Below are 27,440 nucleotides of genomic sequence, written 5' to 3' on the forward strand. Positions count from 1 at the left end.
CATACCCTATTAGAATATAGGATACAGCAGGTCACCAGGTGAGCAGATTTAGTTTGGTAGGCTCAGATACTTGGACACAGTCCTGGGAATTTACTTTAAAATCAAACATCTGGAAAGTTTCCACAATTAAAGTGTGTTGCTGAACATAACCACAGCTTAAGTTTTAAACAGTCCTCTTTTGCAGACCTCATTGACCACATTCCCACATAATACAACAGTCAGCATGATAACATACAAAAAGTGTTATGGTAGCCATGTGAAGTGTTAGTCCATTATTAGATCTGCATTGCACTCTGACTGGGCAAAGCTACTAAGTGCAGATGCAATGCTTAATGCTTTTGAATGAATACAAGATACATTTTATTGTTTCATTTGTGCTATAATAAACTTAATCACTTGCCAACAGTGTTGAAATACTAACACTTGAGGTTAATAAATGTTAATAAATGTTTGAATTTTTTTTGTTGTTGTAGCCTTGTTGCTATGCTGTCCTGTTGTTGGATTATCCAATTTACACTCACATGAGATTATAACAGGTATGAGATTAATGTGCTATGTTTTCTGTCTTGTAGTACTGTAGTTTGTACTGATTTAACTTTATTGCTGCATTCTTGCTGGAAAGAACATGTGAAATGTGAAAGTGTTTTTCTCTTGTCAACGCTTCTAAATAAGCCATACAGTTTTACCCCCAATTGTACAGTCATAACTTTACCATTTAGCATGGAAATCGGGGCCTGTAGATTCTGTAATGTTGCTCTTGTTTTTGTTTTGTTTTTTTAATTTCTTTTGCAATTTCTTAGAATTTAATGTGAGAATGAATATGTTGGGACATCATTCCTGGAAAAATAATTGTCTGACCTGAGTATTTTCCATTAAGGCTTTTTTTTTTTTTTCTAAAAGTAGGATGATTGATTCAAAATTGTTGACAATGGCTTCTGATTGGCAACAAAAGCTGATTCTTTTTGATCATGCTGATGTCTTTCCTTCTTGACATTGATTTAATACATACCTGATTGGCCAGCCAACTGGAGCAACTTCTTCATTTATAGAGATGCTCCCACTTGCTGAAGATCAGTTACTCAAGCGCATGTTTCAACTAATCAAATCAAATTATATTTGTATTTGAATACAACAAATGTGACAGAAGCCAACACTTCTGTGTGGCATGTAGAGATAAAATTATTGATACATTGTTACTGATCACATCCAAAGTTTCCTTTGAAGACAGCACACCCTAGTGGTTCAATGCAGGACTACAAAGTAATATATTCTCACAGTTTCTAAAGCTTTCTTTCAGCAATCAATCAACTAATATGAAAGAGAAGTAGACACTAAGTTATGCCTTCTGATATCTATAACAGTCCACTTAGTGTATATGTGTGTGTGTGTGTGTGTGTATATATATATATATATAATTATTAATTATTTGTGTGTGTATATATATATATATATATATATATATATATATATATATATATATATATATATATATATATATATATAAATATACACACATATAAATAATTTTTTTTCTTTTTTTTAGAATTTAAAAAAAAAAAAGATTTTGTTGTTTAGTCCTGGAACCAGCATGTTAAGAAATTATTTATCCTCATTTATGAATGATTTATGAATGATCAAGGGCACATGTTTACCTACTTTATTAGCTTTGAAAGAGACAGAAGACCTGGACATTAAAGCAGATGTGTCTTCTTTTATCCAATGACTCAACAGTTCCACACTTTACTTCAGAAGTCCTGCAGCACTAAGCCTTTGTTTACAACAATGCAGAACCAGCTGTTGTCTTACTAATACTTAACAGAAGCTATAATTATCTAATGTGTCAACACATTTTCTTCTATATCTGATTATACTAATATTATCGGGGTTTTATTTATTCAATTCACCTAAGTAAGTAAGTCTAATAAAGGCTGTACTGACTCAATTTCAACAATAAAAAAAGGCAGAAAATACACTTATACACTTTGAAAGGTTAGAAAGCTTTAAATCTAAAATCAGGTGATAAAACGCTTTTCAACAACATTTCTTAATTAAAATAAAAAATATAAAAAAAGAGAACAGTTTATTAAGGTACCTAAGTCATAGATACGGTAAATTACTTTTATAACCTGAATTTTAAGGGAAGTAAAAGAAAATGGAAAAATTAAACCTCATACAACAACTTCAAGGTTTCCATATTGGGTAAAAAGCCAACCTTCTCACGGGGATCCCTAGAAATGTACCTGTTCTTAATCAGAGGGTTGTGCAACATTGAAGTAGGACGTTTTCTTTCTCTCCTTAAATGGGCATATCCAGGAACGTCTACGGAGACGAGTCTTTAAGTTACGCTCATATCCCGGGGGTGTCTCAAGGTTATTTTCTGCATTTTTATAACTAATTATATGGAAATATTTATATCAGATACTTTTAAAATGTGTCAAAATATATATAAGTACAGAATTTAAATTAAAAAATATATTTAATAAACTTAAAATTTACAACAATGGTTTTAAAGCCAACACCTACCCCCATTTTTATTAAGTTGGTTTGTTCTGGTGTTTTGTACGGAACCCACAGTATAATCAGGAAGTGAAGGGCGGTGGTTGAGTAGAAGAGCAGCAGCGGGCTAGTTGGCAAGTATCCGGCTGTCGTAAGGTACAACTAATTATCTTTTATGTATTTTAGGAAAGTCAGATATGATCCAACATTTATATCTGATATGTGATTATTTGCTATTGAAGACCAATTTGTAAATAACACGCTAGCCCACTATTTTTCAGTTCTAAGTTACTACAAATGACAACACGGCTAACTGTTAGCTGCGCGGCTAATGTCTCGATATTAAATACAGTGTTGTCAGGTTTATAACTACAAAACGAGTATTTCCCATTTAGAGAATGTATTTATAAAACGTAATAACTGCAGATATATACGTCTTTAATGTCTGTCTCCCTTTAATTGGTAATGTTTAATATGGTTATAGATAGGCCGCGGAGCATTCAGATTGTAGGTACGTAACAATGCTAGGCGTAATGAGGACAGGTAGCTGGTTTTACACACGTATACATTATTTAGGTTTGCAAATTGCGTTACTCTGAAAAAGTCATTCTTACATGTCACAGTTTAGATTTCAACATTTCTTGGTAAACATGCACGAAATGAATTGTTTACAATCGTCAGAAGAAATGTCATTTTCAACTAAATATGGCCATTTCTGGCAGTCAGATAGAAGCTATATTGCTATTATTTGCTGATAACGTATTGTGAAAACTTGTGTTAGAATTGTTTTGTTTTTTTTGTAGTACGTATTGTACTACAATATATTGGACAAACTGCTGCAGTTGAACGAAATAAATTTGCTCGGTAATTAAAATGATTTCAGTGTAGAAAAAGTTGTTGGACTTGCTGCTCACATAAGCTAAAAGTCTTCAGTCCACATTCAAGGCATTTCCTGATAAGGACTTTTGTTCTCACACCAGTAATTCTCCTGTCCCCAGTGACAGCAGGGAACTGACCAACCCAGAAAGATGAGGAACATTTCCATTTTTAGCTTATTAAAGGACATCTCTTTGGGGATTCGCTGCCAGAGAATTGCATTACCCTGCCTCTGAGCTGTGGGCTAACAAAGCTTTATTTTGAGTAACGGCATGATCTACTTTAACTTAGATCATTGTTGCCTTTTCTGTGATGAGCTTTGTTGTAATGTCTTAAATTGTCTTTGCTTCAGTGGGAATCATTTATAGATTACACCATCTCCTGGAAATCAGAGATAAGTTTAGTACATGTAAGAATAGAGTTGCAGCAATTTATATTCATTATTAAGCTTTTTGAAGCCTAAAGAAACTGTAAAATTACTCAAACTGTACAAAGTATAAAAAAAAAAACTCATTTCAGTCTTATAAGGCATGAAATTGTAGCTCAGTCATTATCTGGTTGGAAATTTTAAAAAACTAGTTTATTTGCTTTTTTTTCTTACTAATCAATTGTAGCATTAACAGATGTTAATGAAATTCTCATTAACTCAAAGTGTTCTGGATATAGACTCACGGTGGATAATTAAAAAAATTGTAATGTAAAAGTTTGCATCTAAATTGTGTTATGAAGAGCTTTATTAATTTGGACCTTACAGTAATACTTATTTGAAATGACTGAACTTTTTTTTTTTTTTCCAAATGTACTGATTATATTTGTACTGTAAATTGACCTTGTATGTTTTCTTTTGGGGACCAGGCTGCAGGGTTGCAGGCTCTGAGCTTGCACCGCTGTGTATAACATGCCATCTTTTCTTCCTTTAACAGAAATAAAACAATCACAATGTCGAGCAAAAAGGCAAAGGGAAAGACCACAAAGAAGCGCCCTCAGCGCGCCACCTCCAATGTCTTCGCTATGTTTGACCAATCACAGATTCAGGAGTTCAAGGAGGCCTTCAACATGATTGACCAGAATCGTGATGGTTTTGTTGACAAAGAGGACCTTCACGACATGCTTGCCTCACTAGGTGAGTTTTAAATACATCTTCAAGTAAAGATGAGCTGAACCCACATCATAAATATAAACAGTCAGAAAATGACTTTTATTAAAGTTGTTGCTGTCACTTGAGCCTTAGGGAATAAACATTGCGATAGGGCTGTATCACAGTTAAGGTGCAGTTAATTTAGTTAGTTGCTAGAAAGGTTGATTTGTTTCTGTATTTGCAGAATAAGGGAAAACATTAGCTGTAGCAACTTGGAGTGCAGACTCTGTTATCTGATGGAATTTGTCAGGCAAATGGAGTTCTCAGGCAGGCAACATAGAGTCTAGTGCAAGATGTACTAGATTTACTTTGCATTTTATAAAACCAGACAATGTTGCCCTTTAATTCCAAGTGTGTCTAATTGCATTTATACAGGAAAGAATCCAACTGATGAATATCTGGAGGTCATGATGAATGAAGCTCCTGGACCCATCAATTTCACCATGTTCCTCACCATGTTTGGAGAGAAGCTCAATGGTACAGACCCTGAGGATGTGATCAGAAATGCATTTGCCTGCTTTGACGAGGAGGGGACAGGTAGATTTGGACAATTCTTTCCTTATTCTGCCATACCAAATTGCTTTATTACTTACTTGTTTGGTGTAAATCTTTGAATCTACAGAGGAATTTAAGCCCTTTTAGGGCCAATACTCTGTATTTTTACCTTTTGCATTTTGTTTTCCTACTATAATTGAACTGACCTTTTTATATTTGAGTAAAAAGTGCTTCAAGCAAAAAGAATTTTGCACAGGATGCTTCTGGTGTTAATTCTTTTAGTTTTTAATTGTCTTTTTCTGTTTTTATTTTTATTAATTGACTCTAGGTTTCATCCAGGAAGATTACCTCAGAGAGCTGCTCACAACAATGGGTGACCGGTTTACAGATGAGGAGGTGGACGAGCTCTTCAGGGAGGCTCCCATTGACAAGAAGAGTAACTTCAACTACGTTGAGTTCACACGCATCCTAAAGCACGGTGCCAAGGATAAGGACGATTGAGCCGTACATGATTTGTTCCCAAGAGCCCCCTCTGCCTCTTCCATCAGCTAGATCACCATGCTGCATGTCTCAACTCTCCTGTAAAAACCCAGTTTTAAACCAACCAAAGCAATAACTATCCACTTCTTTTGCTGTGAACTTCCAGTTTTACCAAATGTTCCCATCTGAATGAGTTTTTAAAATATCACGTTAAGATGTGAAATGGTGGCATTTTGGAAGATTCAACGGATATGTCTTTGCAGATAATGTAATTGGGTTTAACTGAATTTTTACATTTTATAATATAAACTTTTTAAATAAAGCCCTCTATTAAGTTGTATTTTGCTGCCTGTTCCCCTCCATAAATGATATCTGAAGAAGAACTGCATCATTCTGTCTTTTTTTTCCCCCCCTAGGGTAAAACATTCTTTTGCACCAACTTTTTCCTCTTTAGAATTTGTTGTGACAAGTCTACCCTCCCTTCTCTGTGAATTCATTTAGCGTGTGCTGACTTGTACTGACGGGATTCTTCTTCTGTTAAAGGACCAACAGGGAAAGTTGTTGGGTTAGTTTTTGTGGCAGTCAAGTCGGTGACTAACATTCCCAGGTTCTTAGACTAACTTTGTTGTGACGTCTGACACCTGACTCCATACAGGGAGCGGCCTTAAGAAATAAAAATTTATCTAACAGATGTGTGTATGCTCTGAGCTATCACACACTCATGCTAATCTTATTGCATGACCTCATTCAGTTTGCATTTATTGCAATGGCAATGCTCAATTTACATGATTCAGATATTTATGACAGTGCTGTCCAACGCTCTTCAGTCTCTTTGTTTTTTTTTTTTTATTTAACTTTAGTTGGAAAATAGGATTATGGCTCATAGTAGAATATTAAAATATTCTACGTAAGCATGCATAAAAGCAGGATGTACAATTTTACAAAGCTTATATGTCAGGATTTTGTGTGAACACCTTATTCTTCAATGCTGTGAAAGTTTTTCTTGTAATATTTTAAAGCAGCCTTCAGGAATATTTCACCAGGCTCCATGAAGGGCTGTGAAAATCTTTGAATATTGGCTACATTTTTCTTCAGGTCATACCTCTCTTTTTCCTGACTTCATAAAGCATTTCTGATAAGGCTTTGGTGAACAGGGTGCTGGATTGGCTCAAGAACCAGCTCATTTTTTTTTTTAGAGAATCATCTTTTAGTGCAAGTACTATGTGTTTATTTACTTAAATGTAATTAAAATGGAAATGACATGAGTCTTTTTACATTAGGCAGCTAATAATGTCACTAAAGATAGAATTTGAAAAAAAAGTAATTGAATAATTATGTGCATAAATTCAAAACTAGCTTCTTTTTTAGTTGGGTACTTTATGCTTGAATTAATGCTAAGTGGCTTTACAAAGAAATACATTCCCTTGAAACTAGTCAAGTAAGATTTCTAGGCTAAAAATCAGGGAGGGTCATTTAAAGAACTTTGACATCCCTTGTATACTTCTTTAATCTGAGATATATGTTTATGAAGACCACTTTAAAGGTAAGAAAATCTGACTTTTTGGAAGTACAGAGTAAAGAAATGGTGAGTGATTATAGAGTGGATTAAGCTCACTTTTCTATTTTGGATTTAGTTTGTGAAAGAAAGGCTTTCAATGAAGTTCATTCATTAAAAAATTGCTAATCACGTTTGAATAAGTGTTTTTATTTGGGTTTGGTCGCCCTCTTGTGTTCGAGTATTTCTTCTGCAATGTGTTGCCTTAAAGTGCTCCCCCAAAGGTAGGAGATACTTTTATTTATATATATATATATATATATATATATATATATATATATATATATATATATATATATATATATATATATATATATATATAATATCACAGTTTATACAATATTAACGCCAATGCAACCATCAGGTTAATGACAAATGTTTTTTTTTCTTTCAGCTGCTGTTTACGAAATAATCCATACTTAGGTGAAGTTATTGATTGTTTAAAAAAAATAACTTAGTGTCATCATTAAAAAAAAAAATTGTGTACATATATATATGTATGTGTGTATATAAATATATATATATATATATATATATATATATATATATATATATATATATGTATGTATGTATGTATGTATGTATGTATGTATATATATATATATATATATATATATATATATATATATATATATATATATATATATATATATATACACAATCTTTTAAAATCATCAATCTTTTTAAAATCATATTGCATGATTAAAACAAAAACTGAGAAAAGAAGAACAAAATACTGGAAATACAGGAAATATTGGAAGCGACTTTACGCCAAACTTCTGAGGCACCGTGAACACATCACGTTTAGCATCATCTCTTCTGTCAGCAGCTGTAGGTTTGACCCTGTGCAGCTACCAGAGGGTCCATCCGGGTAAGACTGTTTCCTTGCCTCATTTGTTAAGTATTTATTACCGGTAGTTTTACAGACAACTTTAACACATGCTCATAACAAAAATAGCGGCACGACTTCTTTAGGCTGTGCGGAGCAAACAAGAGGCAAATGGTGGCTAACACGGAGAAGTAGCTAATGTTAGCTAACAGCAGACCTCAAGGTTGGTTTGTTAAGAGAAGCTGAGGAGGAGCTGAGTTACTCCCAGAGCTGGTTGTCCTGATATTATTATTGTTATTAAAATTAATATTATTGAGAATACTTACCTACTCTTCTAGAAAACCTTTTACGTCACTGCTTATCTTTTAACGTCAACACGTTTTTGTTTTTGTTTCAGCTGGGACCGATGCGTCTTGGATCAGGTTCATGGCTCTAAAACTGATCCAGAACTTCCCAGTCCTCGGGAAGTCCGGGATCCGTCATTACCCAGTAGGACCCGTCTGTCCCACCAGGTTTCTGACTACCATCAGCGCTTCTCGGAGCCTGTGTGTAGCCTGCCTGTGTACTTCAGCCGCCCGGTGCATCAAGGCGCACGGCTGCAGGAAGTTCCAGCCGGATTATGGCACAAGAAACCTGACAACCATAGTTGTTAGAGAACCCTTTTTTGTGGCCAATAGCACTGTAGGACTTCACAGAGATTCAGTCCCACGGCTCCGTTTGACTCAGCTACACCGACCCTCAGCAACAGAGGAGCAGGTTTTCCAGCAGCGTCTGGAAACCTGCTCTTCTACCAAGCAGGTCTTTGTGCTGCTTCGTTCACTGGAGATCATGTCTGACACCATGGCTGCAGCAGCACTTCACCGTGTGGCTGACCTGGAGCAAGAGGGCAATGCTCTGAAGGATCCTTCAGTACTAGAGAACAACACCATCCGGGCCCTGTGCTTCCAGCTGGAGCAGGATTCTGGACGTCTGACAGATGCTGGGCTGGTGTCAGCTCTTCTAGCCTGTACACGCCTGTTCTTGGATCCCTGGAGCATGTTGATGGTGAGGCTGGTGTCAGAGAGCCAGGTCAGGCTCGACAGGGGACAGATGACTCTAGGACAGTTGTGTAACCTAGGCCAGGCGATGCTGGCCATACAGGGTCCGAGTTGTGTGATTCTGAATCAGGTGATGGCGCAAATTCAGAAGCAGGAGCCTTCCCACTGGAGCATTGAAGACACTGTAGCTGTTTATAGACTTCTGCAAGGTTGTGTAGATGAAGATGGAAAATATAGGGACCTGCTGAATGCCATGCACATCCATGCTATGACCATCACTTCCCGAATGCATGCCTCTGCTGTCAGCGATGTGCTAAGTGCTCTTGTTACTCTGAATCAGATGCAGGCTATGCCTCTTGCAATCAATTTATGCAAGCAAGCTGTGCGACATGTACCTCATTTCACAGACGATGAGCTAACTCAAGTACTTGGTGCACTAATGCACTTTGGTCACAGTGATCATTACTTCGTTGAGGCGATGGAGAAGTATGTCCCTACAATGACTTTCACCTCCCACCCAGAGGCAGTTTCCAAGGTGATGCAGTTTTTTAGCCGGAGGAACATCCTGTCCCCCACTGTGTTTGATGCCGTTGCTGAGAGCTTCGTGTACCGAGCAAACGACTACAACACCAGCCAGATAGCCAGGCAGATTGGGGCTTTTGGGAAGCTGGGCTACCTTCCACCGAATGCCAGCCAGGTGTTCAGGAAAGTCGAGTCCATCCTGCACACTCGTTTTTCACAGTTCCAGCCTCGAACGCTGCTCAACCTGCTCCACGCCTGCACCCTGCTGGAGAGGTTTCCTGTCAATTTTTTCTCCAAAGTTTTCAGCAGTTATTTCCTCCAGCAGCTGCGAGGTGAAGCATTCAGCCAGACGTACACATCGCACCACCTTTTCATGAATGAATGATCGAACAAAATGCGTTGACAATCGTTGCGTGTCTTGTGTTTTGTGCCACAGATCAGGACACGGGAATTGACCGGGCTGTTCTGGCACAGCTGACTCAGCTCTACTTGACTGTGAAATTGGAATGTCCCTTCTATGAGGTTAAATATGTAAAGATTCATTTAACACGCTCAACATGTGAAAGTAAAATGTCAAGGGGAACAATGTGAAATGCCCAGAGCACACATCCTTTGGCTTAACAAGTCATCGGTGTGTGAGGTTCAGTGCATTTGAGTAATGTGTGAGAACACCTGCACCAGTTTTCTTATTATGTTTTCATGAATCATTTCAGACAACAAGCAGCTGCTGTAGTTCTGAAAGTAAATTGATTCCCATTCTTGCATTTTATAGAATCTCAGATTTCCCCTGCACACCAGTTCAGGACCTTTTTTTTTGTTGTTTTTGGTACTCACTAAACATGGCATACAACTTAAATGTTCACTTTCTCTTGTTATCAATTGTAGAAATCTCAGAATCATCCTTTTATTTTTTCTATAATCAGGGTCCTAAGCTCCTTCCAAAGTACCGCGTCAAGTCCTTCCTTATGTCTAGCCGCTCTCTGGAGACGCCAGTTGATCTACATCTGTACAACTCTGTGAAAAATGGACTGGTGGATTTGCTGGGAGATCGTTTGTACTTTGGATCCAAAGTTCTAACACCATACTGCTACACACTCGGTAAAGCCCTTCTAGTTTAGTTTTCTTGTAAATATTTTGTGTTCTTTGTCTATTTGGGGTGTAAAAGTTACTGTTGTTGCAGATGTGGAGCTGAAACTTGATGAAGAGGGATATGTGCTGCCTGCCAGTCATATTGATGATGTACACAAAAGGTAAATGAGTTGATGTATTTTACAAGGATGGATTTTCTAACAAATACGGCAAATGTGCGAGTCACCGGTAAGAGCTAAACGGTCAAACTGTCCCTGAACTCCTTTGCAGGATAGCTCTCTGTATTGATGGACAGAAAAGGTTCACTACAAATACGAGGCAGCTACTTGGAAAAGAGGCCATCAAGCAGCGACATCTGCGGCTCCTGGGTTATGAAGTTGTTCAGGTCAGATCCCCATCATCAGATTGTCCTGCTTTTTTAATTTATTCATTTTTTCATGATTTTTCTTGCCAAATGTTTGCTCTATGCAGAGTCGATAACCTAATCCAGAAGTTAAACGATCTAATTGCTTTATTTTTTTTTTAAATTTCTTGTTTTTTTTTTTTCTTTCCTCTCTAGATTCCTTATTACGAATATGAAAAACTGCACAAGACCAGAGTGGTGGAGTATCTTCACCAAAAAATCTTCCCTCACACATTCAGGCTGAGCTGGTGATGAGAAGACGCCGTGCACATCAGAGCTCATTGTTTGTAATGAGCGTCATATAGCTGAAATAAATATCTATTTCTGCTAACAGTCATTAAACCAAAAGATTATGTCAAGTTTTGATTCTAAACACATTTAAGTCGCCATTAAAGTTACTTTGCTACAAATGTTTTTTGTGAATGACTTCAGTATCACAATTTATTGTTTGAAAAATATAATTTATTTAGTTAATCCAGAAACTGCACAAATGAAGAGAATCCCAATTCCTACATATCTTCAGGGTCAGACGCACTGAGATGAGCTCAGTTGAAGAACAATAATAATAATCAACTTTAATCAAAGATGCCTGATATTGTTACAGTTTCCATCATTCAGAGAGGAGAAGCTTTGGTTTTCAATGCTGAGCTCTAAGGCCAAGAGTGTCAGTTGGATAAATACAAAAAAAGGCTATGATACATGTAAAACGGGCATATCATGTTCACATGGCTTCTTTATGTAGCAGGAATTTGAGGAAGGCCAAACTCATCCACCAGAACACCATCCTGAAATACAGAAAGAATAATGTTTTATTATTAAAAACATCACAACAACTGTCTTAAAATGTTTTTTAAAAAAAAATCCAGAGTATGTTCCATACCCTGTTGGTGGACTTGTCGCCGGGTATTCCCTCTGGGATGGAAGGAGCAGTCGCAGCCTCGTCCAGGTAGGAGCTGTCATCATCCATCAGGAGCTCATCTCCCAGAGCGTCCAGCTCTGAGGGTGCAACAACAGTACGAGCCGAGGTCAGCAAGGTGAGAGGAAATTTAAACAATCAGGACTTCACTTGCGGTTTAAATGAGTTGAACGGGGGAAGTAAAAACGAGCAACGGCCTGCAGCTTCACTGTGATAACACACTTTTATTTATAGAGGAAAATAAATCTTCCACTGAGTTCTTTCTTCACCTGCTTCCAAGTCATCCTCGTCTATGTCAGGGGTGCCGTAGCTCCTGCCCAGCGCCTCCTGGATGTCATTGGCGTCTTCCATCATGTCCTCCAGCTGATCTTGGAGATCCTTGTTATTTAAAGAAAAAAGTAAAATTTCAGTCTCTCATTCACCCATCACGTGTTTAAGACTTAGTAAACTTGTATGATTAATCTTTGAAGAACAGATCTGAATTTCAATGTGATCTATAATTTTTTAACAAATAATTGAAGCTTTAAATCTACTTTAACTTTGTCACTATTTAAAAAAACAAAAAACAGTGATGCATGGAAAACATACGTCAATCTGATCGATTTTGACATTCTTGTATGCTTTCTTCATGTCTTTGAGGCCAACTTTCATGGCATCAACCTAAAAACAAATATCGTTAGTAAAAATTTTTTTTTAAATCTTCAGTAGTTAGCTGGCTCACAGTGCCATCTCTTACTGTAGTTTTAGTGTCTTTAAGGGTTTGGATTGTGTAGTTCGCTTGTTCCATGTTGAACGACTGCTGCATGAGGTTATCTCTCTGACTCTCATACCTGAAAGATGTTGGAAAGATTTTTCTTACAAGTTGCAACAGAGAATCAAGCGTGAAAAGGAAAACATGAAGCTTGTAAAATAAATTTTGATACATTTAATTATGTAAACTTACATTCTCTTTTGTTTCAGAACTCTCATAGCTTTTTGCTTCACCATGTTCTGTAAGATATAAAAAGGGAATATTTAATAACCAAAACCAAATGCTGAGCCCATGACCTCTTTAGGCAAACACAAGTATGTGAGGACAGTGGGTTAAACTTACACATTAAGAGTAAATGCGCCTGTATAGACTCGAGAAATGCCACCTATCATAATTGTATCATAATCTGAATCTAATATATATATGTATATATTTATACAAATTGTATTGTGCCATTCTTATTGTGTACTGAATTGCTAATAAATCACAGCTAAATGAACAGTTACCCATTGATTTACATTGACATTTTCTTATAGCATTTGGGTGAATCACACTAAAAGCCAATGGCTCTATGCTTGAGTTGAATAAACAATGTGCTAAAAGGTTTTTCTTTTTTTTAAAATTTTTATAAAGAACCCAACTCTGTCTTTGTTTTACAGCAGCATCTGACAGCAAATGTTAGCAAATGTTACCTTTGATGGTCCATCTCTCATCTTTTTCATCTGATCCTTGTACTTGACAAGTTCAGCATCTAGTCTGGCGATTTTCTTGTCAACAGACTCTGCCCGAGAATCAACCTAAGAGTATAAGGGAAAAGGCAGGAGATAGACTTTAAAATGACATATGAGCCGTATAATGAACATTTTAATATACACAGTTATTAATTTGGTATTAACATGTAAAATCGGTGCATTTCTTCTTCTACGTCAGTCAGCTAATAACAATGTTGAGCCTGCTGAGACAACCGACCAGTATAACTGGTTTTTCAGCAGTTCACTTCCCAGAGGAATGTCATTGATATATACATACATACATACATACATACATACATACATACACACACACACACATATATATATATATATATATATATATATATATATATATATATATATATATATATATATATGCCAAAATGAACAAATTGCTGCTTAAATTACGGAATGATGTTACATTACCCAAACAAGAACAAGTATGTTTTATTTATAACACCTTGTTTACCGATTCACAATACACAGGTCCGCTCTGATTAACATGTCTGAAACTAAAGGTTAAAAAAACAATTAATCTTATCAATGCCAATAAGTTTATATGAATAAATCAAGAAATCAGATAAAAGTGGCCAACGTTGGCCTTCTTCTGCTCATAAAGTTTGCTAACAGTTAGCAAGTCCATCTTTGTTTACTTTCACAGTTTCTAGAAAGTTATTTCAGGATGACACTTACGTTTCCTATGCAGTCCGACAAGTTCGGCGGTGGGGCTTTGGGTTTACCTTTTCCAAAAATACGGTTCATTTTCAGAAAACTATATTTTAAAAAGTAAAATAAATGCTTTGTTTGCTCTCGTTGTCCACAGTTCGGCTGAAGGAAACACCCGGAAGAGACTTTAAGATGACGTAGGTCGGGTCACATGACCACTGCTCACTGCCACTCCCTCTAAACAGATTGTTGTTTTTTCATCTCAGATCTGATTGTTGTATTTGAGTCCCTAACCTTTATAAGATTTTATTTTAATCCAGACCTTTTGTTTTTTCTCCCTTCCTAGCACCAGGCAACCAGAAGTAATGAATACGATGTTATCTTAGTCTATGTATTGGTGTTATGTATGTACTTGTACGTGCTATAGATTTAATTTGCTGTATTTCCTCGTAACACAGTTTTTTTATTTTTTTTTTTTTATTTTTTTTATTGAATTAGACCTAAAATTCACCTGCATGATTTCTGCTATGTGAAAGCTGCTCCTTTAGTGAAATACCAACCAAGATAAGTTTACACAGCCCTGTTTTGTGTCCTGCAGCTCAGTTGAAATATCCTTTTCCTTTTGTGTTTGCTGTATATTTGTTTTCTGCATAAATACACGGCTTGACATATATCAGCATCTATAAAGATATGGCTACATAACATTAGTGTAATGAAAAAACTACCATGCATTTAGAACCGCTTCGCATAAAAGTTTAGTGAAAGCATAAAGCACGTTATATGGTAAAACTGTACAGAATTTTAAAATGCATCAGTATAATTTTGCACTTCTGTATAGTTGATCAACATTTAACTACGGCACTTTATTTTAAAGCGTGCTAAAACTATCTATGGTTTATTCTCATTTTTCATGAAGTGACACAGTTTTAATAATAAAAGATATTATTCCCTGCAATTTGTGGTTAATTCTAAAATAGATATTTTACACGTGAGTTACCATAAAGATATCTGAAACCTAAATCTAGAGTTTTGAATGTAATTATTTACCAATTAAGGATAAGAAGGCCCTTAAGGCAGAGACCAAGAAAAAAAAATTACCAACGAAAACCTAACATCTATATTTAATCTAAATACAAAATTTAATCTCTACAGCAATGTTGCGATTGGTGAATTTAGGATTATTTTCTGGTATAATCTAAACACAAATATTAGTCAAGCCATAGTGTGAAAGCAGCTATCAGTAATCAGAAACTTACAGAATGTTTTTGGTAATTACACTCTCCATCCTCTGGGAGGAGCAGTTACATTACAGTAGAACTGTAAGTTACCCCTCCAACACTCACGTTTGTGTGCAAAACTTTGTGAGTCTAATTAGCAGTGTTGGGTGACAAAATTTAGTTTTAAAGGGACATATACATTTATATTGCTGATGTTGTAGAGTAAAACCGTATATTTATTGAGTTCTCTCTCTCTCTCTCTCTCTCTCTCCATCTCTGAAACACACACACACACACACACACACACACACACATCCGAGACAGAACACCCCCAAATGAAATCTGACAACATGATAAGCTCATCTCTACCAGAGGAAAGAATAAGAGTGGATTTATTAATCTTGCTTTAATATTAATACTTTCACAGACAGGATCAATATACGTCCTGCACAAATAACATCAGACAAATCTAACTTACAATATTAGATCCAAAGAGTGAGCACAGAGATTGAAAAGGAAAAAAAAAATGCATCAGTCACAGTGTGGCTTCTTTGAATAATGTCTCATTTTTTTTTCAGAAAGTTAAAGGACATCTGTGCTTTATTACTTCTTTTTGTCAGTACACACGTTGCAGCCATTAATAACATTTTAAAAAGCAGGAGCTTCTGTATTTATCAAACATGAGCTGAAGCTGTACTCAGACGAGTTTATACATATTTTACACAGTATAGTCTGTTTGCAGCACATTCAAAGAACAGCACAGTCTAACAAGCATATATGGCTGCTAATGTTGCCTTTAAAATCCCAGCAAAGATGATTGACATGCTACAAGTACAGCTCATATAAATTATGTTTGTGCAAAGATGTTCTCTTCTCCAGTCTATACAAAATAAAGTATTTTTATACACACAACCACACTGTACAAGTGTAAGTATATATTTGCAGGTGCACAACTCGAGCAGACAGCTGTTTATGTTTTTCAAATAGCATAACATTTACAGCATGACAGGACTATGTGTCATCATTGCAAAAGCTATATACAGCACATGAGGTTAATTAATCATATCACATAAATTTCACAACTTATCAGTCTGGACACTGCTGCAGAGTCAGAACTGATGGAGAGCCCTCTGTCAAATTTTAAATGCACATTCAAGTCCAGGATTTTGCCATTTGCCTTTTTTAACTGACACACTTACTTTAATGCAGCTGGATTTTGTCCACTTTTTAGCCGTCAACCGAGTCTCACACAACTTCGAAGACCTGTATGCATCTGGTCGCTGACTTTGCCGTCAATCAGTACTTCGCAGAGGTGAAAAAGTTTTTGGCACATATCAGCAGTTTCATGCAACCACCACTGTTGTCTTAAACACATTTACAAGAGAATAAATCCTTCATTCATGAAGTGTGTTTGACCAGTCAGTCACCATTCCTAAGTCACAAACTTGCAATCCTGGACTTTTAAAGGCACTTTTGGCAAATATCAAAAGTACTTGAGGAAATGAACAAAATAATGACTATAGGAGAAATGCATGGGGCAAGGGTGTCCAAAGTCAGTCCGCGAGGGCCGCTTCCCTGCAGGTTTTGAAAGAGACCTGCTGCAGCACACCTGAATCACACCAATGAGTCAGATTGTTTGGGCAGAACTTGACAACAAGCTTTTGTGGAGAGCCATTTAATTTGTGTCATGTGTTTGGGAACGGGGAGACATCTAACCCTGTGACCCTTAAGGACTGAAGCTGCACAACACAACCCTGCTTTAGGATCTTTCTGTCCTCAAGGGCCACCGTTCTGCAGGTTTTAGATGTTTACTCCAACACACCTAATTAAGATTAAATGTTTCTCCACAAAAGCTTGTCCTCAAGCTCTCCACAAGCCTGCTCATAATCCATTTATCTGAGGCAGGGGAATTAAACCTTGTGTTAAATTATGATAAAATTGAAATAAAATACATAGGATATTTAATTTACTGTCATATAGGCTATAACAGTAAAATCAAATATATAAAGCTAGAAGCTGCGAAGTTCGACGGCTTTACAGTAATACCGAATTACATTTCCAATGTTGAACAGCATTTTTTTTAAAAAAAAGAAAAAGAAAACAGGACTAAATAAATACTATTAAAGCTTAACTTTGATTAAATTTGATCCTTTTTTCAGCAAACGAAAGCCACTACCAAACTTGCATTTACCTGCAAAGTTAATATCAACTACTGTTCGGCAAAAAAGGATTAAATATCAAAAGCCAGAAAAGATTATGATGGTATCATTAGCATTAGCTCTGGGTGATTTTACAGGAGCCATTTAGTATAAATAACAAATGGTTTTTTATCAGTGTTGGCACTGTTTAAACCCTCAGAGATGATGATACAAATGTAAAGTCGATCACCTATCATAATGGAATCAGTCTACACTGATGATGTGATGTGTGTTAACCCCAGGTCATGAGAGTCCTCTTTTCCAATATGGGAAATTGAAGACAGTTCCACTGCTAGTCATGTTGGCTTACTAGTCCCATCTTGGTTGTCCAGGGGAACGGCAGTCTCCCGCACAGCGCCGGGGACCTTCTTGCTCCCTGACACTTTCTCCCCCTTCAGTTTTGCTGAGAGGCAGAAGTCCTTGAAGCAACGCTTGAAGTTCTCATCCAGAAAGGCGTAGAGGACAGGATTGAGGCTGCTGTTGGTGTAGCCCAGAGCCACGCAGAAGAAGTAAGCGGCCATGATGGCGGTGGTTTCCGGCACGTTTACCAGAGCTTTGACCAAGATAAAGATATGAATGGGCGTCCAGCAAACCACAAAAACAGCTACCACAACCACGACGAGTCGCGTGATGCGCCTCAGGTTGCGGTCCTTCTCCCGTGAGCCGGACAACATTCGGACACTCTTCAGCCTCAGGACCATGAGGGAATAGCACACGGTGATGATGAGCACAGGCACGACGAAGGCAAAGACAAACACGCATATCCTCATCATAGTGTCCCAATATGCATACGGCTCTGGGAACTGTAAGGCACATTCAGTAATGTCTGCAGAAAGAAAAATGGAAGAAAATGATTATTAAATGACAAAGAAGTGCACTTCTGTTTTAACATGATTGAAATTCCTCTCTATCAATTTAGCAAGCTGTTACGGACCAGCTAATCTGCACTCACAGGAGGAACATTCTGCTCTTTCGCCTGACATCATTCATTTTCAGAAATAATAAGTATGGCATGTGGCTAATGGAAAACTCTACTGTCGGATGGATTTGTTAGGAAATATTTCTGCCCTTCACTTCAAAAACTCAACTTGAAATTTCAGCCAAGAACGTTGACAGCAATTCCTCACCGCTGTTTGTCTGGGTACCACCCAGAATAAAAGCGGGTATCCCAGCAGCCGACGACAAAATCCAGATGCAAACGTTGATCATCTTGGCTTTGATGGGGGTGCGAAAATCCAAGGCTTTCACGGGGTGGCACACAGCCACGTAGCGATCCACGCTCATCATGGTTAGCGTGAAGATACTGATGAACATATTGTAGTAGTCGATGGAGATGAACACTTTACACACCACTTCACCGAAGGGCCAGGTATTGAGAAGGTAGTCTGTACTCTGGAAGGGCATTGTGGTGGTGACGAGGGCATCGGCGAGCGCCAGGTTGAAAATGTAAATATTGGTGGCCGTCTTCATCTTTGTGTACCTGTTAGACATGCACAACACAAGACTGTACTGTTGAGAGATGGAATGAGCTACTCAGATCGATTATCCCAGCAGCCTCGTCTCCATGTCTCAGTAGAGGACCTTTACTCTTGGCTCATTATGAATTAAACAGTGTATATTAGTCCACGATGATGTCAGTAATCAGTAATGTCGTTTCTCCGACTTAAACTTCATTGTTATGCTGCTCATTGCGGGAGCATGTATAATAAGCTTCTTTAAACTCAATTTATTATGATCTTATTGTCTATGGGAACACTTTTGCAAAGTTAAATATTAAAGTTGCATTTAAAGTTTTAAGATATAAGGAGAACTAAAGTTTTGAAAATGCTGACAATTTTCCCAAGCTTGGTGGAGATGCGGAATATAGCAGACACAAATAAAAAAAACTATTACATTTTGAATGGAGATTCCTTTATTTAATATGGTTTTGGCAGTGGATGACTGAATGTACTACTTTTTATGACCCCAAGCATGCCTGGGGAGTAAAATTAAGAATTTTTTTTTACATTTTATGTCAGTTATAAAGTGAGTTGTCTTTGTAAACAATTGGCACAAAGCTCTTCCCATTGGTTCACAATTTTGTTAATCTACTGGTCTGCAGACATCAGGCTTGGCAGACATGCACATGAAAAAAAACAACCAAAAAACTTATTTTTTAATTTCCTAATCAGTGTGCAACAACCATGAAAAGTTACCACTAAGTAACATTTCGTTCTTTGTTTAACTCATTTATATTCGCAATGTTAATTTAGAAACAAAAGCCAGGTCAAGGTGCTTTTAAAACACAATAAACATGCTCAATGTGAGTCCAGTTAAATCCAGTAACTACCCCATTAATACTAATCCACTTAGAATTCAATTTAGTCCTGTTAATTAGTCCAGTTCCATTTAAATCCCTGTCATGTCTCAAATGACATATAATTGTTTTTAATTATCTTAATTCCTTTGTTGATCATTATCTGAATCTGATTACAGCATTCATTTAATGTCTTTTTTAGACAGGACAGGATATTGTGTCTATTTTCTCTTTTTGTTCATTTTCACTTACATTACTCTTTCTTGCAGATAACCCTTTTGTAACCTTAGCAACCAGAGGCTGGACCTACGTGCAAATTTAAATCAGGGAAAGGGACTGAAAATAGTTTTCTCTGAAAGAAAAAGATGAAAATTGTACCAAGATAATGCAGCGAATATGCTTTATTCTCCTAAGGACACCTTGGCTCGGTTCAGAAAACCCATTTATCACATTTATTTCACAAATCAGATTTTCATCACAGACTGTCTGAATTGTTAATAGATGAGGCTTGTTTTTCTAAGTAAAGTTTGCTGCAGTTATGTTGTTGCTGTAACTAAGATGTAGCCATGTCTACACTGAAGTCATCCATTTTATTCCCTCGTAAACTATCATGGTGGGTATTCAATATTTGAAATTCAATCACCAATCATATCCAATATCTTTAGAGCCCAGCATCTACTACATACTGCTGCATATTCATCACCTGAGATCCTACAAGCACACTAATCAGAACAGTGAAGCTAACTGATGGAAATAAAATCACTCCCTGACAAAAAAATATGAGAATAACAATTTGATTGATAAATAATAAGGAGTTTTTCTTTTAATTCCCAGAATAAGGTTACCAATGGTGTTGCCAATTACCACTACTTCACTGTGACAATGTTCATTTTAATTTAAAAAATGATGGAGAACTGGTGAAGCAGCTTCCTAGTGGCAAATTTCTTCTTGAATATTCTTCGCAAAATGCCAGCACAGTTCAATTTGGTTTTTAGCCAAAGACTCTCGTTCTTCATCTTTTTTTCCTACTCAGTTATGCCAGTTTGTTTTCTTTAGCCCTTCCATCTACTGGGAAAACCACAAGTTGTCTAAGTGTGGGTGGTTTAAACGTTGCTGTGTGTTGACACAACAGTGATTAGCTAGAGTTAACCACATTGATGGAAAAGCCAATGGAGGAAATGCAAAGATTAAAGTGTTTTCAATGGATTTGCTGTTATGTCTTCACATAGTGCGTCTTACCTGCAGTAGACAGCAGTCAGAGCGCTCATTTAGGAGACTCTGGAAGGGATTCTGACAGGGCAGCAAAGCTAAGCGCTAGGCCACATGAATGACTAAGCATTGGACAAGATAAACAACTCAAACTTTGAAACTTCTTTGTCGTTAAAATAAATCCTAAACTTCACATTTTTATGTTGCGTTTCACAGTTAATTAGGATAATTTGAAAAATCTCTCCATTATTTTCTTAGCAGCAGAAAATCTATGTTCCAACACACACTGGCTGTAAAGCCTTTTGGATTTAAGTTGTTTTTGATGGAAAAAACTAAATGAGACTGAACAAGGAGGTGACAAAGTAAAAGCCAAACTCTGTCTGCTTGCTGACTTTGTTAATATGCACTGTTAGTCAGATAATAACAATGTATTACAGTTATCCACAGAATAATCTGCTAACATTATCTATTGTGAGTTGAGGCTGGTAGCACACAGTGGGTCACTAAAGAGAATCAAAACATGTGTTTTTAACCAAAAAATGAGCTGAAAGGTACCTAAGCCTCTATACAAATGTAGAAAAGCTGGGTGGTAATAATCTGCACTACGCCTATGAACACTTACACAGTTTCATCCGATGTTCATGTAAAAATGTTACTCTGAATATGCTTGCAGAGATGTCAACTGAAATAATAACTGCACCACCATGTCAGATGCTCAAACTAAAGGCTTGTAGTTCAACGTAACATCTGTTTGTGGTCCGTGTTTAGCAGTGTAATTCCAGACATTTGTTTACAGTAAATCACCATAAAGCTCTCCTTCTTTCTGCTAAATTGTCCTCTGTGGAGCAACTGAACTTTAAAAACGTAGTCTTCTCTGCAACTGAAGTGATAAAACTGACTTCCACTGACAGGCGGAGCAATCAATCTGATACGAGGTAATTGTTGTCTGTGGACTGAAGCATTCTGGAAGGCGCTGCTGCATTTCACATTACATCAAACAAGATTTGTCGCTCTTGCAAATCGTAAATAAGGTCCAATGAGGTGCAAGCAAGCTATGAGTTTGATAAAGCACCACCAGTTTCAGTTATAATTAACATCATATCCAACAGACTTTGAGAGATTTATAAAAGATTGTTGTTAAATTTTGTAAGCCTCAAGAGTTATTAGTTTCATAAAAAGGGCTGCTTTGAAGATTTTTTTTTTAATCTCTAAAGGAATCAGCTCCTGTTTGCGTGCTTTACACATTTAAAGCTGGATTAGACTTGACAGCATTAATCTTAACTCTTTCGTTGCCACAGAGCCATCATGATTTTTGTGTTGGCATCTATCAAGTGTAAAATTCATCTGTTGTGATGCATGGATGTGCTTTCCAATAAATAAATGAGGTGAAAACATCATATATTTATTCTTTAATGTGTCCCAGAGCAACAATTGGCACAAACAAGGCCGAAACTCCAACGTAAAGACCCAAGATTTGGCTTATCCACAATACAGAAACACAAAGCCTATTGATTGGACTGTTGTATGGAAAAAATATGGCATAATTAAGATTTCTTTAATGTAGCAGAAGAAAAAAAAATCCACATCCTCCGTTACAGTTATTTCTGTCACCAAATGGTCTTTGTTTGGAGAGAAGTATGAAAAATGATCTCACCTGATGATCACATACATGACGAGGCAGTTTCCCAACAAGCCAACCACAAACACCACAGAATACACCGCAGTGATGATGGGTATGATGGGAGACATTCTCTCCTGCTCCCAATCTTCATCATCATGGGTCACATTGCGGTCGGAGTATCCGGAGCCCCAAACAGAGGAATTCACCGGACAGTCCTCCAGCAGCGTGGAGAGGCACTTATTGTCTTCCTTGAAAATCTCAACCGGAGTGTTTTCCATGTCGACGGCTGTTTGTTTTGGTTAAAAAAAACAAAAAAAAAAAAACAAAAAGAAGACTTAAATAAATAATTTATGCTGAACACGTTATAATACATTTAGTGGGAATGAGGTGCGTTTCAGCCACAAAGACGCATAAAGTAACTCTTCATTCCTCATCTAAATAAAAATAAAAGTATATATCATAATGTAACTGTATGACAGGTAACCTACACAAACGCACTCTGGCTCCAAATAAAAAAAAAAAACCAAAAAAAAAAACCACTTGTGGATCATACAAAACATGTTTGGAGTTACACGCGGAGCTCCAGCCGTTCATGAAAAACGCGCACAGTGCGCATGAAGCTCGTGGGTTACTCACCTTAATCACCAAGAAGCCTTTGATATATATTTCTTTTTTTTTAAAAAAAGTATATCCCTTTGTTTATAGTTCAGCTCGGTTTGTTTTGTTGCTCTGGTGAAGGTTACAGCTCGTCAAAGTTTGGCGGTGGTTCTGCGCGCAAAGAGAAGAGAAGCAGGGGCTTTGCGGACTCTCGTGCACACGCACTGGTGGAAGAGGAGGAGGCGCGCAACCAGGCTAGACCTGCGCAACACAGACACACACACACACACACACACACACACACACACACACACACACACACACGTGCAAATATTTTCACAAAAATACGAGATGACAGAGCGATGACAATAACCTGCAGGCAGACACAGCGCTCCCCACAATCTGTGTCACAACTGAGGAAAAACCGTTCAACATCATTAAACAGGACATCCCTGGTTTGTGTATTCTTAGTGTTTAAATGGGATTAAAATGACGTTAACTGCAGTTTGATTAATTAATTTTTGCAGTGAGTTTAATGTCTCCAAAACACATTGGTCTGGAACAATTTGACGTTGTGAGATGTAACGAGAGAGTGCGGAATAAGGCTGGACGTACGAATGAGTTGGGATTCTGCGCTCGTAGTGGCGCAATGATGAGGGTCATCACGGCTTTCGCTGGACACACAGCAATGCACATTTCAGACTGATTCTGCTTTAGTGGGCTGAAGACATTTCAGGGACAGGAAAAGGACGTGATATACGACCGGGATTAAACGTAGTCTCAGTGACAAATGATGTTATTCATAACAAAGTTTCTGATTTTAGTTGTTTTCGTTTTAACTTTAAAAATGAAAGTTCTTTCTAAAGCCTCTGTGATGAGAGATGAGACACCCCCCCCCCCCCCCCCCCCCCCCCCCCCCCAGATACACAAGAATCTTCCTCTCAGGCTTGAGGGGCCGGTAGAGAGAAGGTCAAATTTGATGAAAAGTGCAACGAGATTACACAGTTGGAGTCCACAAAGACTGCAAAAAGGTCCAAAAATGTTCCTGCTGAACACGAAACTTTGTGTATAGTCAGAATCTTCATGTTCACCAGAAAAGCAAGACAGAAATAGAAAAGTTTCTAAGTGACAAAACCAGTCAAATTGAACCCCTTTCGAGTCATGGAGTAAAAACAACAATAACAACAACAAAATCTCTAAGTCAAAAACATGATTTTCATAAAGACTGGTGTATTTTCTAGTGGAGCAAACACTTCACAACCTTGATTTTAACCATTTTTTCTGTGCTGAAAAACATCACTGAGTAAATTAAAAAAAAAAAAAAAAAAAAAAAAAGAAATGTCAGAAATGCATTAGAAAAATAAAAAACTGACAGTAATGCAATGAAAGACAAAATGTCATAAAACTATTCAAGTAACACCGTTCTGTTATTTCAACACATGGACACAGCTAAGGTGTCAGGACTGGGTGTCAAAGGAAGATCCGTCAAAGAACCATCATTCATTATAGTTGGAAAAGAGAGGATAGGTCACGGCTCAGAAAGCTGTGCTAAACTCAATCACTCATCAGTTCCAATAAATACATAAACATATAAATAAATAAATGGAAGAAAGGTAAAAAATGTTGGCTATTCAAGTTTTGAAATATGAAAAGATGAAAGAATTCTGGGGGATTTAAAGGCCAAGGGCAGACGTCCCATGGCTGCCCTGCATGAAAAACCATTATGCCACCACAAACAAAATTGCCATTGACTCAGCACTACTTTGGAAAACTACTGTTAATACTGTTCACTGCAGCATCCAGATATCTAACCCAGTGTTAGAAAAGGACAAAACAATATAGCAAATTGGCAGAGAATCATTGTCATGTTTTCTGGTCACAAGCTCGTCTCAGGCACACAGACTGAGAGGGGGCGCATGTTCTGCAGTCAGATAAGTTCATGCTGCTTTTTGAAAAACGAAAAAAATCAGATTCCATAAGCCAAAGGTGAAAAATCTATCCAAGCATTGTTAGGAAAAGCTACAAAATCCTGTGTCTGGTGTGCACCAGCGTCCATGGTATGGATGACTTGCATGCCTGTGATGGTACAGCTGAAAAAGGGGTTTAAATTTGGATTTTGCAGAGACAAGTACTGTCATCAAGGGGACAATTTTTCCCAGGTAACTCCCAGGCAGCACAATTCTATACCTCATTCTGTATGACTTGTAATAGCATGGGTTCATAGTGTGTGTGCATGGCTTGCTTGATGCATCTGTGACTGAAAATGTATGGAGCATCATGAAGAGAAAAATGAGACAACAACAAAACAGCCTTAAAAGCTGTATTCAACAAGAATGCACAGATTCCTAAAGCAAAAACATGGGTTTATAGTTTGAAAGAGCAAAACAGACATCTGCTTCTTTTCAATGCAGTTTCCACTTCCTCTAATGTATTCACGAAAGCCTTTTTGATATATGTGCAATTTAGTCTTTTTCATGCTTGTGAGCCTCCAATAAATGGCCATTTTCAATGGCAAATGTGTGCATCTTGATTTCGAGGAGGAACCACAAGTGTTCATTGATTCTCCAGTAAAATCATATATATTCTTTACAGATTTTGCAGCATTGCAAACTCTGAAGCTCCTGCAGCCCTGATGTATTGAGCATGGCTATCTTTGGTAGAATCTCCTGCAGTGTGACTGCTGAAAAAAAGGAAAAAAAAAAAAGAAAAGAAAAGAAAGAATAATCTACTCCTCTTTGTCCTGCAATGCTGGCTGTACAGACTGTTGGTGAGCTAAGTGTTATGATAGGCGATGAAAGTGCTCAATAGCAGAATTGGACAAGCGTCAATCTCCAGATAGTGTTTCTGAAACTCAACTGTCTAAAAAACATGCTTCAACTTTCTAAGTTTGATACTTCAAGAAATGACAAAAATGTTCTTTTGTGGTCCAACATAAGAAAATTAAGCAATAAAGAGATCAGAAATAGGAGACATCCCATCATTTTTCAGTTCATCAAAGCACATAAAACGTCCTTGGTGACGTCAAAGGCATTTTAATAGACTCTTGTTCAGAAAGATGTGACGTTCTGGTGATAATTATGAAAAATGTTGTCATTAGGAGAAAGCAGCAGCTGCAATCAGAGACACAGAGATCTAGAAATGGCTCAAATCATTTTGTTGTAAAGTATGGAGTCATTTTACATTTTGAACTGTAAAAATACCAACGTATTTTTAGTTTTGCAATGAACAATGTGTTCTGTACTTCTCAGAACTGCAGACACCTGACGTTTGGTAGGAACACTATTCAGACTCAACTTATAAGGTAGAAGAGTCAGAATCAGAGAACAGACCTCAGATTCCAAACGACAGCACAAAGGACTGGAAGACATTAAATGATGATAAGCGTTAGAAAAAGCATATTATTTCATAAAAGCATGTCGGATCATTTAAGGCTGAAGACGAACCAAAAATCAGTTTCTTTAAAATGCTTTCATTAATCAGTGAAGAAGTCCAGTGAAGCATCCAATATGACCAGGAGGTGCAGATCAAAGCAAGCAGTCCGTCACATAAAAATCCCACCCCTTCTGCTCGTCCTCCTCTGAAACATTAAATTAATCGGAGACAATAAATACATCAGTTTGAGCCCAACTTCATATCATCACCATGGGGAAGACAATGCTAAAGTTTTCGTAACATTTTGCATTGATTAAGAGTATTACATACACAACACACACAATAAAAATAATTACAGTAATCCAAAGTAATATAGTTAATTTAATAATTATGCATCGAGTTCAATAATATTACCCTATTTTCTTCATTTGCTTTCAGCAGAACAAACCTCCTCAGGCTGCTGTGGTTCAAACAATCACACTAAAAATAGATTATGTAAATGTTTACATCAGAAGCCTTCGGGTAGCTCTTTGTCTGATATAATGTATTGATTTACAGTTGGTCATAATGTGAGTCATACCTGGTATGTCCTCAGTGAAGCAGCAGCCTGATTGCTGCTAATTGTCTGCGGACACAAAAGGGTCTCATACGCTGAGTCCTGGAGGCTGTCTGGAAGCCGCGGATATGTGAGCTCATGTCAGTAATTAAGGTGTTAATTTAAGAGGAAACCCCCATGAAACGTCAAAAACCATTCATGCATAGAAGAAGAAACAATTGAATCTGTCTTGCTGCTGACACAAAGTGTAACAAATGAGCTAATCTCAGCCCCGGGTATCTGCTTTCATTACATTTCTTTTCACTATAAAAAAAAAGAGCAAGAATATTTGCCATTTATGTTTTAATATCTACAGCGCCTAATTGATTT

At 37.2% G+C, this 27,440-nt stretch overlaps 4 protein-coding genes across 6 annotated transcripts; 2 read left to right on the forward strand and 2 right to left on the reverse strand.

Annotated features, from left to right (window-relative positions):
* The first annotated feature begins 2,582 nt into the window (after nucleotides 1-2,582).
* On the forward strand, nucleotides 2,583-5,873 carry myl12.1 (myosin, light chain 12-1). 2 transcript variants are annotated; one of them, XM_079260194.1, is made up of 4 exons: nucleotides 2,583-2,652; nucleotides 4,296-4,495; nucleotides 4,886-5,047; nucleotides 5,334-5,873. In XM_079260194.1, exons 2-4 carry the CDS (start codon nucleotides 4,312-4,314, stop codon nucleotides 5,504-5,506), a joined length of 519 nt encoding a protein of 172 aa, XP_079116320.1. In that variant the 5' UTR covers nucleotides 2,583-2,652; nucleotides 4,296-4,311; the 3' UTR covers nucleotides 5,507-5,873. The 2 variants fall into 2 exon arrangements, with proteins under 2 accessions (XP_079116320.1, XP_079116321.1); XM_079260195.1 differs by having other exon boundaries at nucleotides 2,590-2,630.
* Nucleotides 5,874-7,854: 1,981 nt separating this feature from the next.
* Nucleotides 7,855-11,321, forward strand: fastkd3 (FAST kinase domains 3). Of its 2 annotated transcripts, none has more exons than XM_079259742.1 (7): nucleotides 7,855-7,911; nucleotides 8,267-9,760; nucleotides 9,865-9,950; nucleotides 10,352-10,526; nucleotides 10,609-10,678; nucleotides 10,788-10,902; nucleotides 11,077-11,321. In XM_079259742.1, the coding sequence occupies exons 2-7, from the start codon at nucleotides 8,296-8,298 to the stop codon at nucleotides 11,170-11,172; spliced, it is 2,007 nt and encodes a 668-aa protein (XP_079115868.1). In that variant the 5' UTR covers nucleotides 7,855-7,911; nucleotides 8,267-8,295; the 3' UTR covers nucleotides 11,173-11,321. The 2 variants fall into 2 exon arrangements, with proteins under 2 accessions (XP_079115868.1, XP_079115867.1); XM_079259741.1 differs by lacking the exon at nucleotides 7,855-7,911 and adding an exon at nucleotides 7,988-8,092.
* Nucleotides 11,322-11,378: 57 nt separating this feature from the next.
* On the reverse strand, nucleotides 11,379-14,181 carry chmp5b (charged multivesicular body protein 5b). Its single transcript, XM_079259366.1, has 8 exons — nucleotides 14,033-14,181; nucleotides 13,280-13,384; nucleotides 12,780-12,826; nucleotides 12,573-12,666; nucleotides 12,425-12,496; nucleotides 12,106-12,214; nucleotides 11,801-11,916; nucleotides 11,379-11,705 (listed from the first exon to the last, which is right to left on the reverse strand). Exons 1-8 carry the CDS (start codon nucleotides 14,099-14,101, stop codon nucleotides 11,655-11,657), a joined length of 663 nt encoding a protein of 220 aa, XP_079115492.1. The 5' UTR covers nucleotides 14,102-14,181; the 3' UTR covers nucleotides 11,379-11,654.
* A 3,535-nt stretch (nucleotides 14,182-17,716) lies between these two features.
* LOC306770596 (delta-type opioid receptor-like) lies at nucleotides 17,717-22,824 on the reverse strand (the record flags this gene model as incomplete). The annotated part of the gene is made up of 3 exons (XM_079259480.1): nucleotides 17,717-18,246; nucleotides 18,548-18,900; nucleotides 22,580-22,824. The coding sequence occupies 3 exons, from the start codon at nucleotides 22,822-22,824 to the stop codon at nucleotides 17,717-17,719; spliced, it is 1,128 nt and encodes a 375-aa protein (XP_079115606.1).
* Between the last annotated feature and the right edge of the window lie 4,616 nt (nucleotides 22,825-27,440).

Source organism: Telmatherina bonti (genome assembly GCF_933228915.1).
Source record: "Telmatherina bonti genome assembly, chromosome: 20".
NCBI classification, from domain to species: Eukaryota; Metazoa; Chordata; class Actinopteri; order Atheriniformes; family Telmatherinidae; genus Telmatherina; species Telmatherina bonti.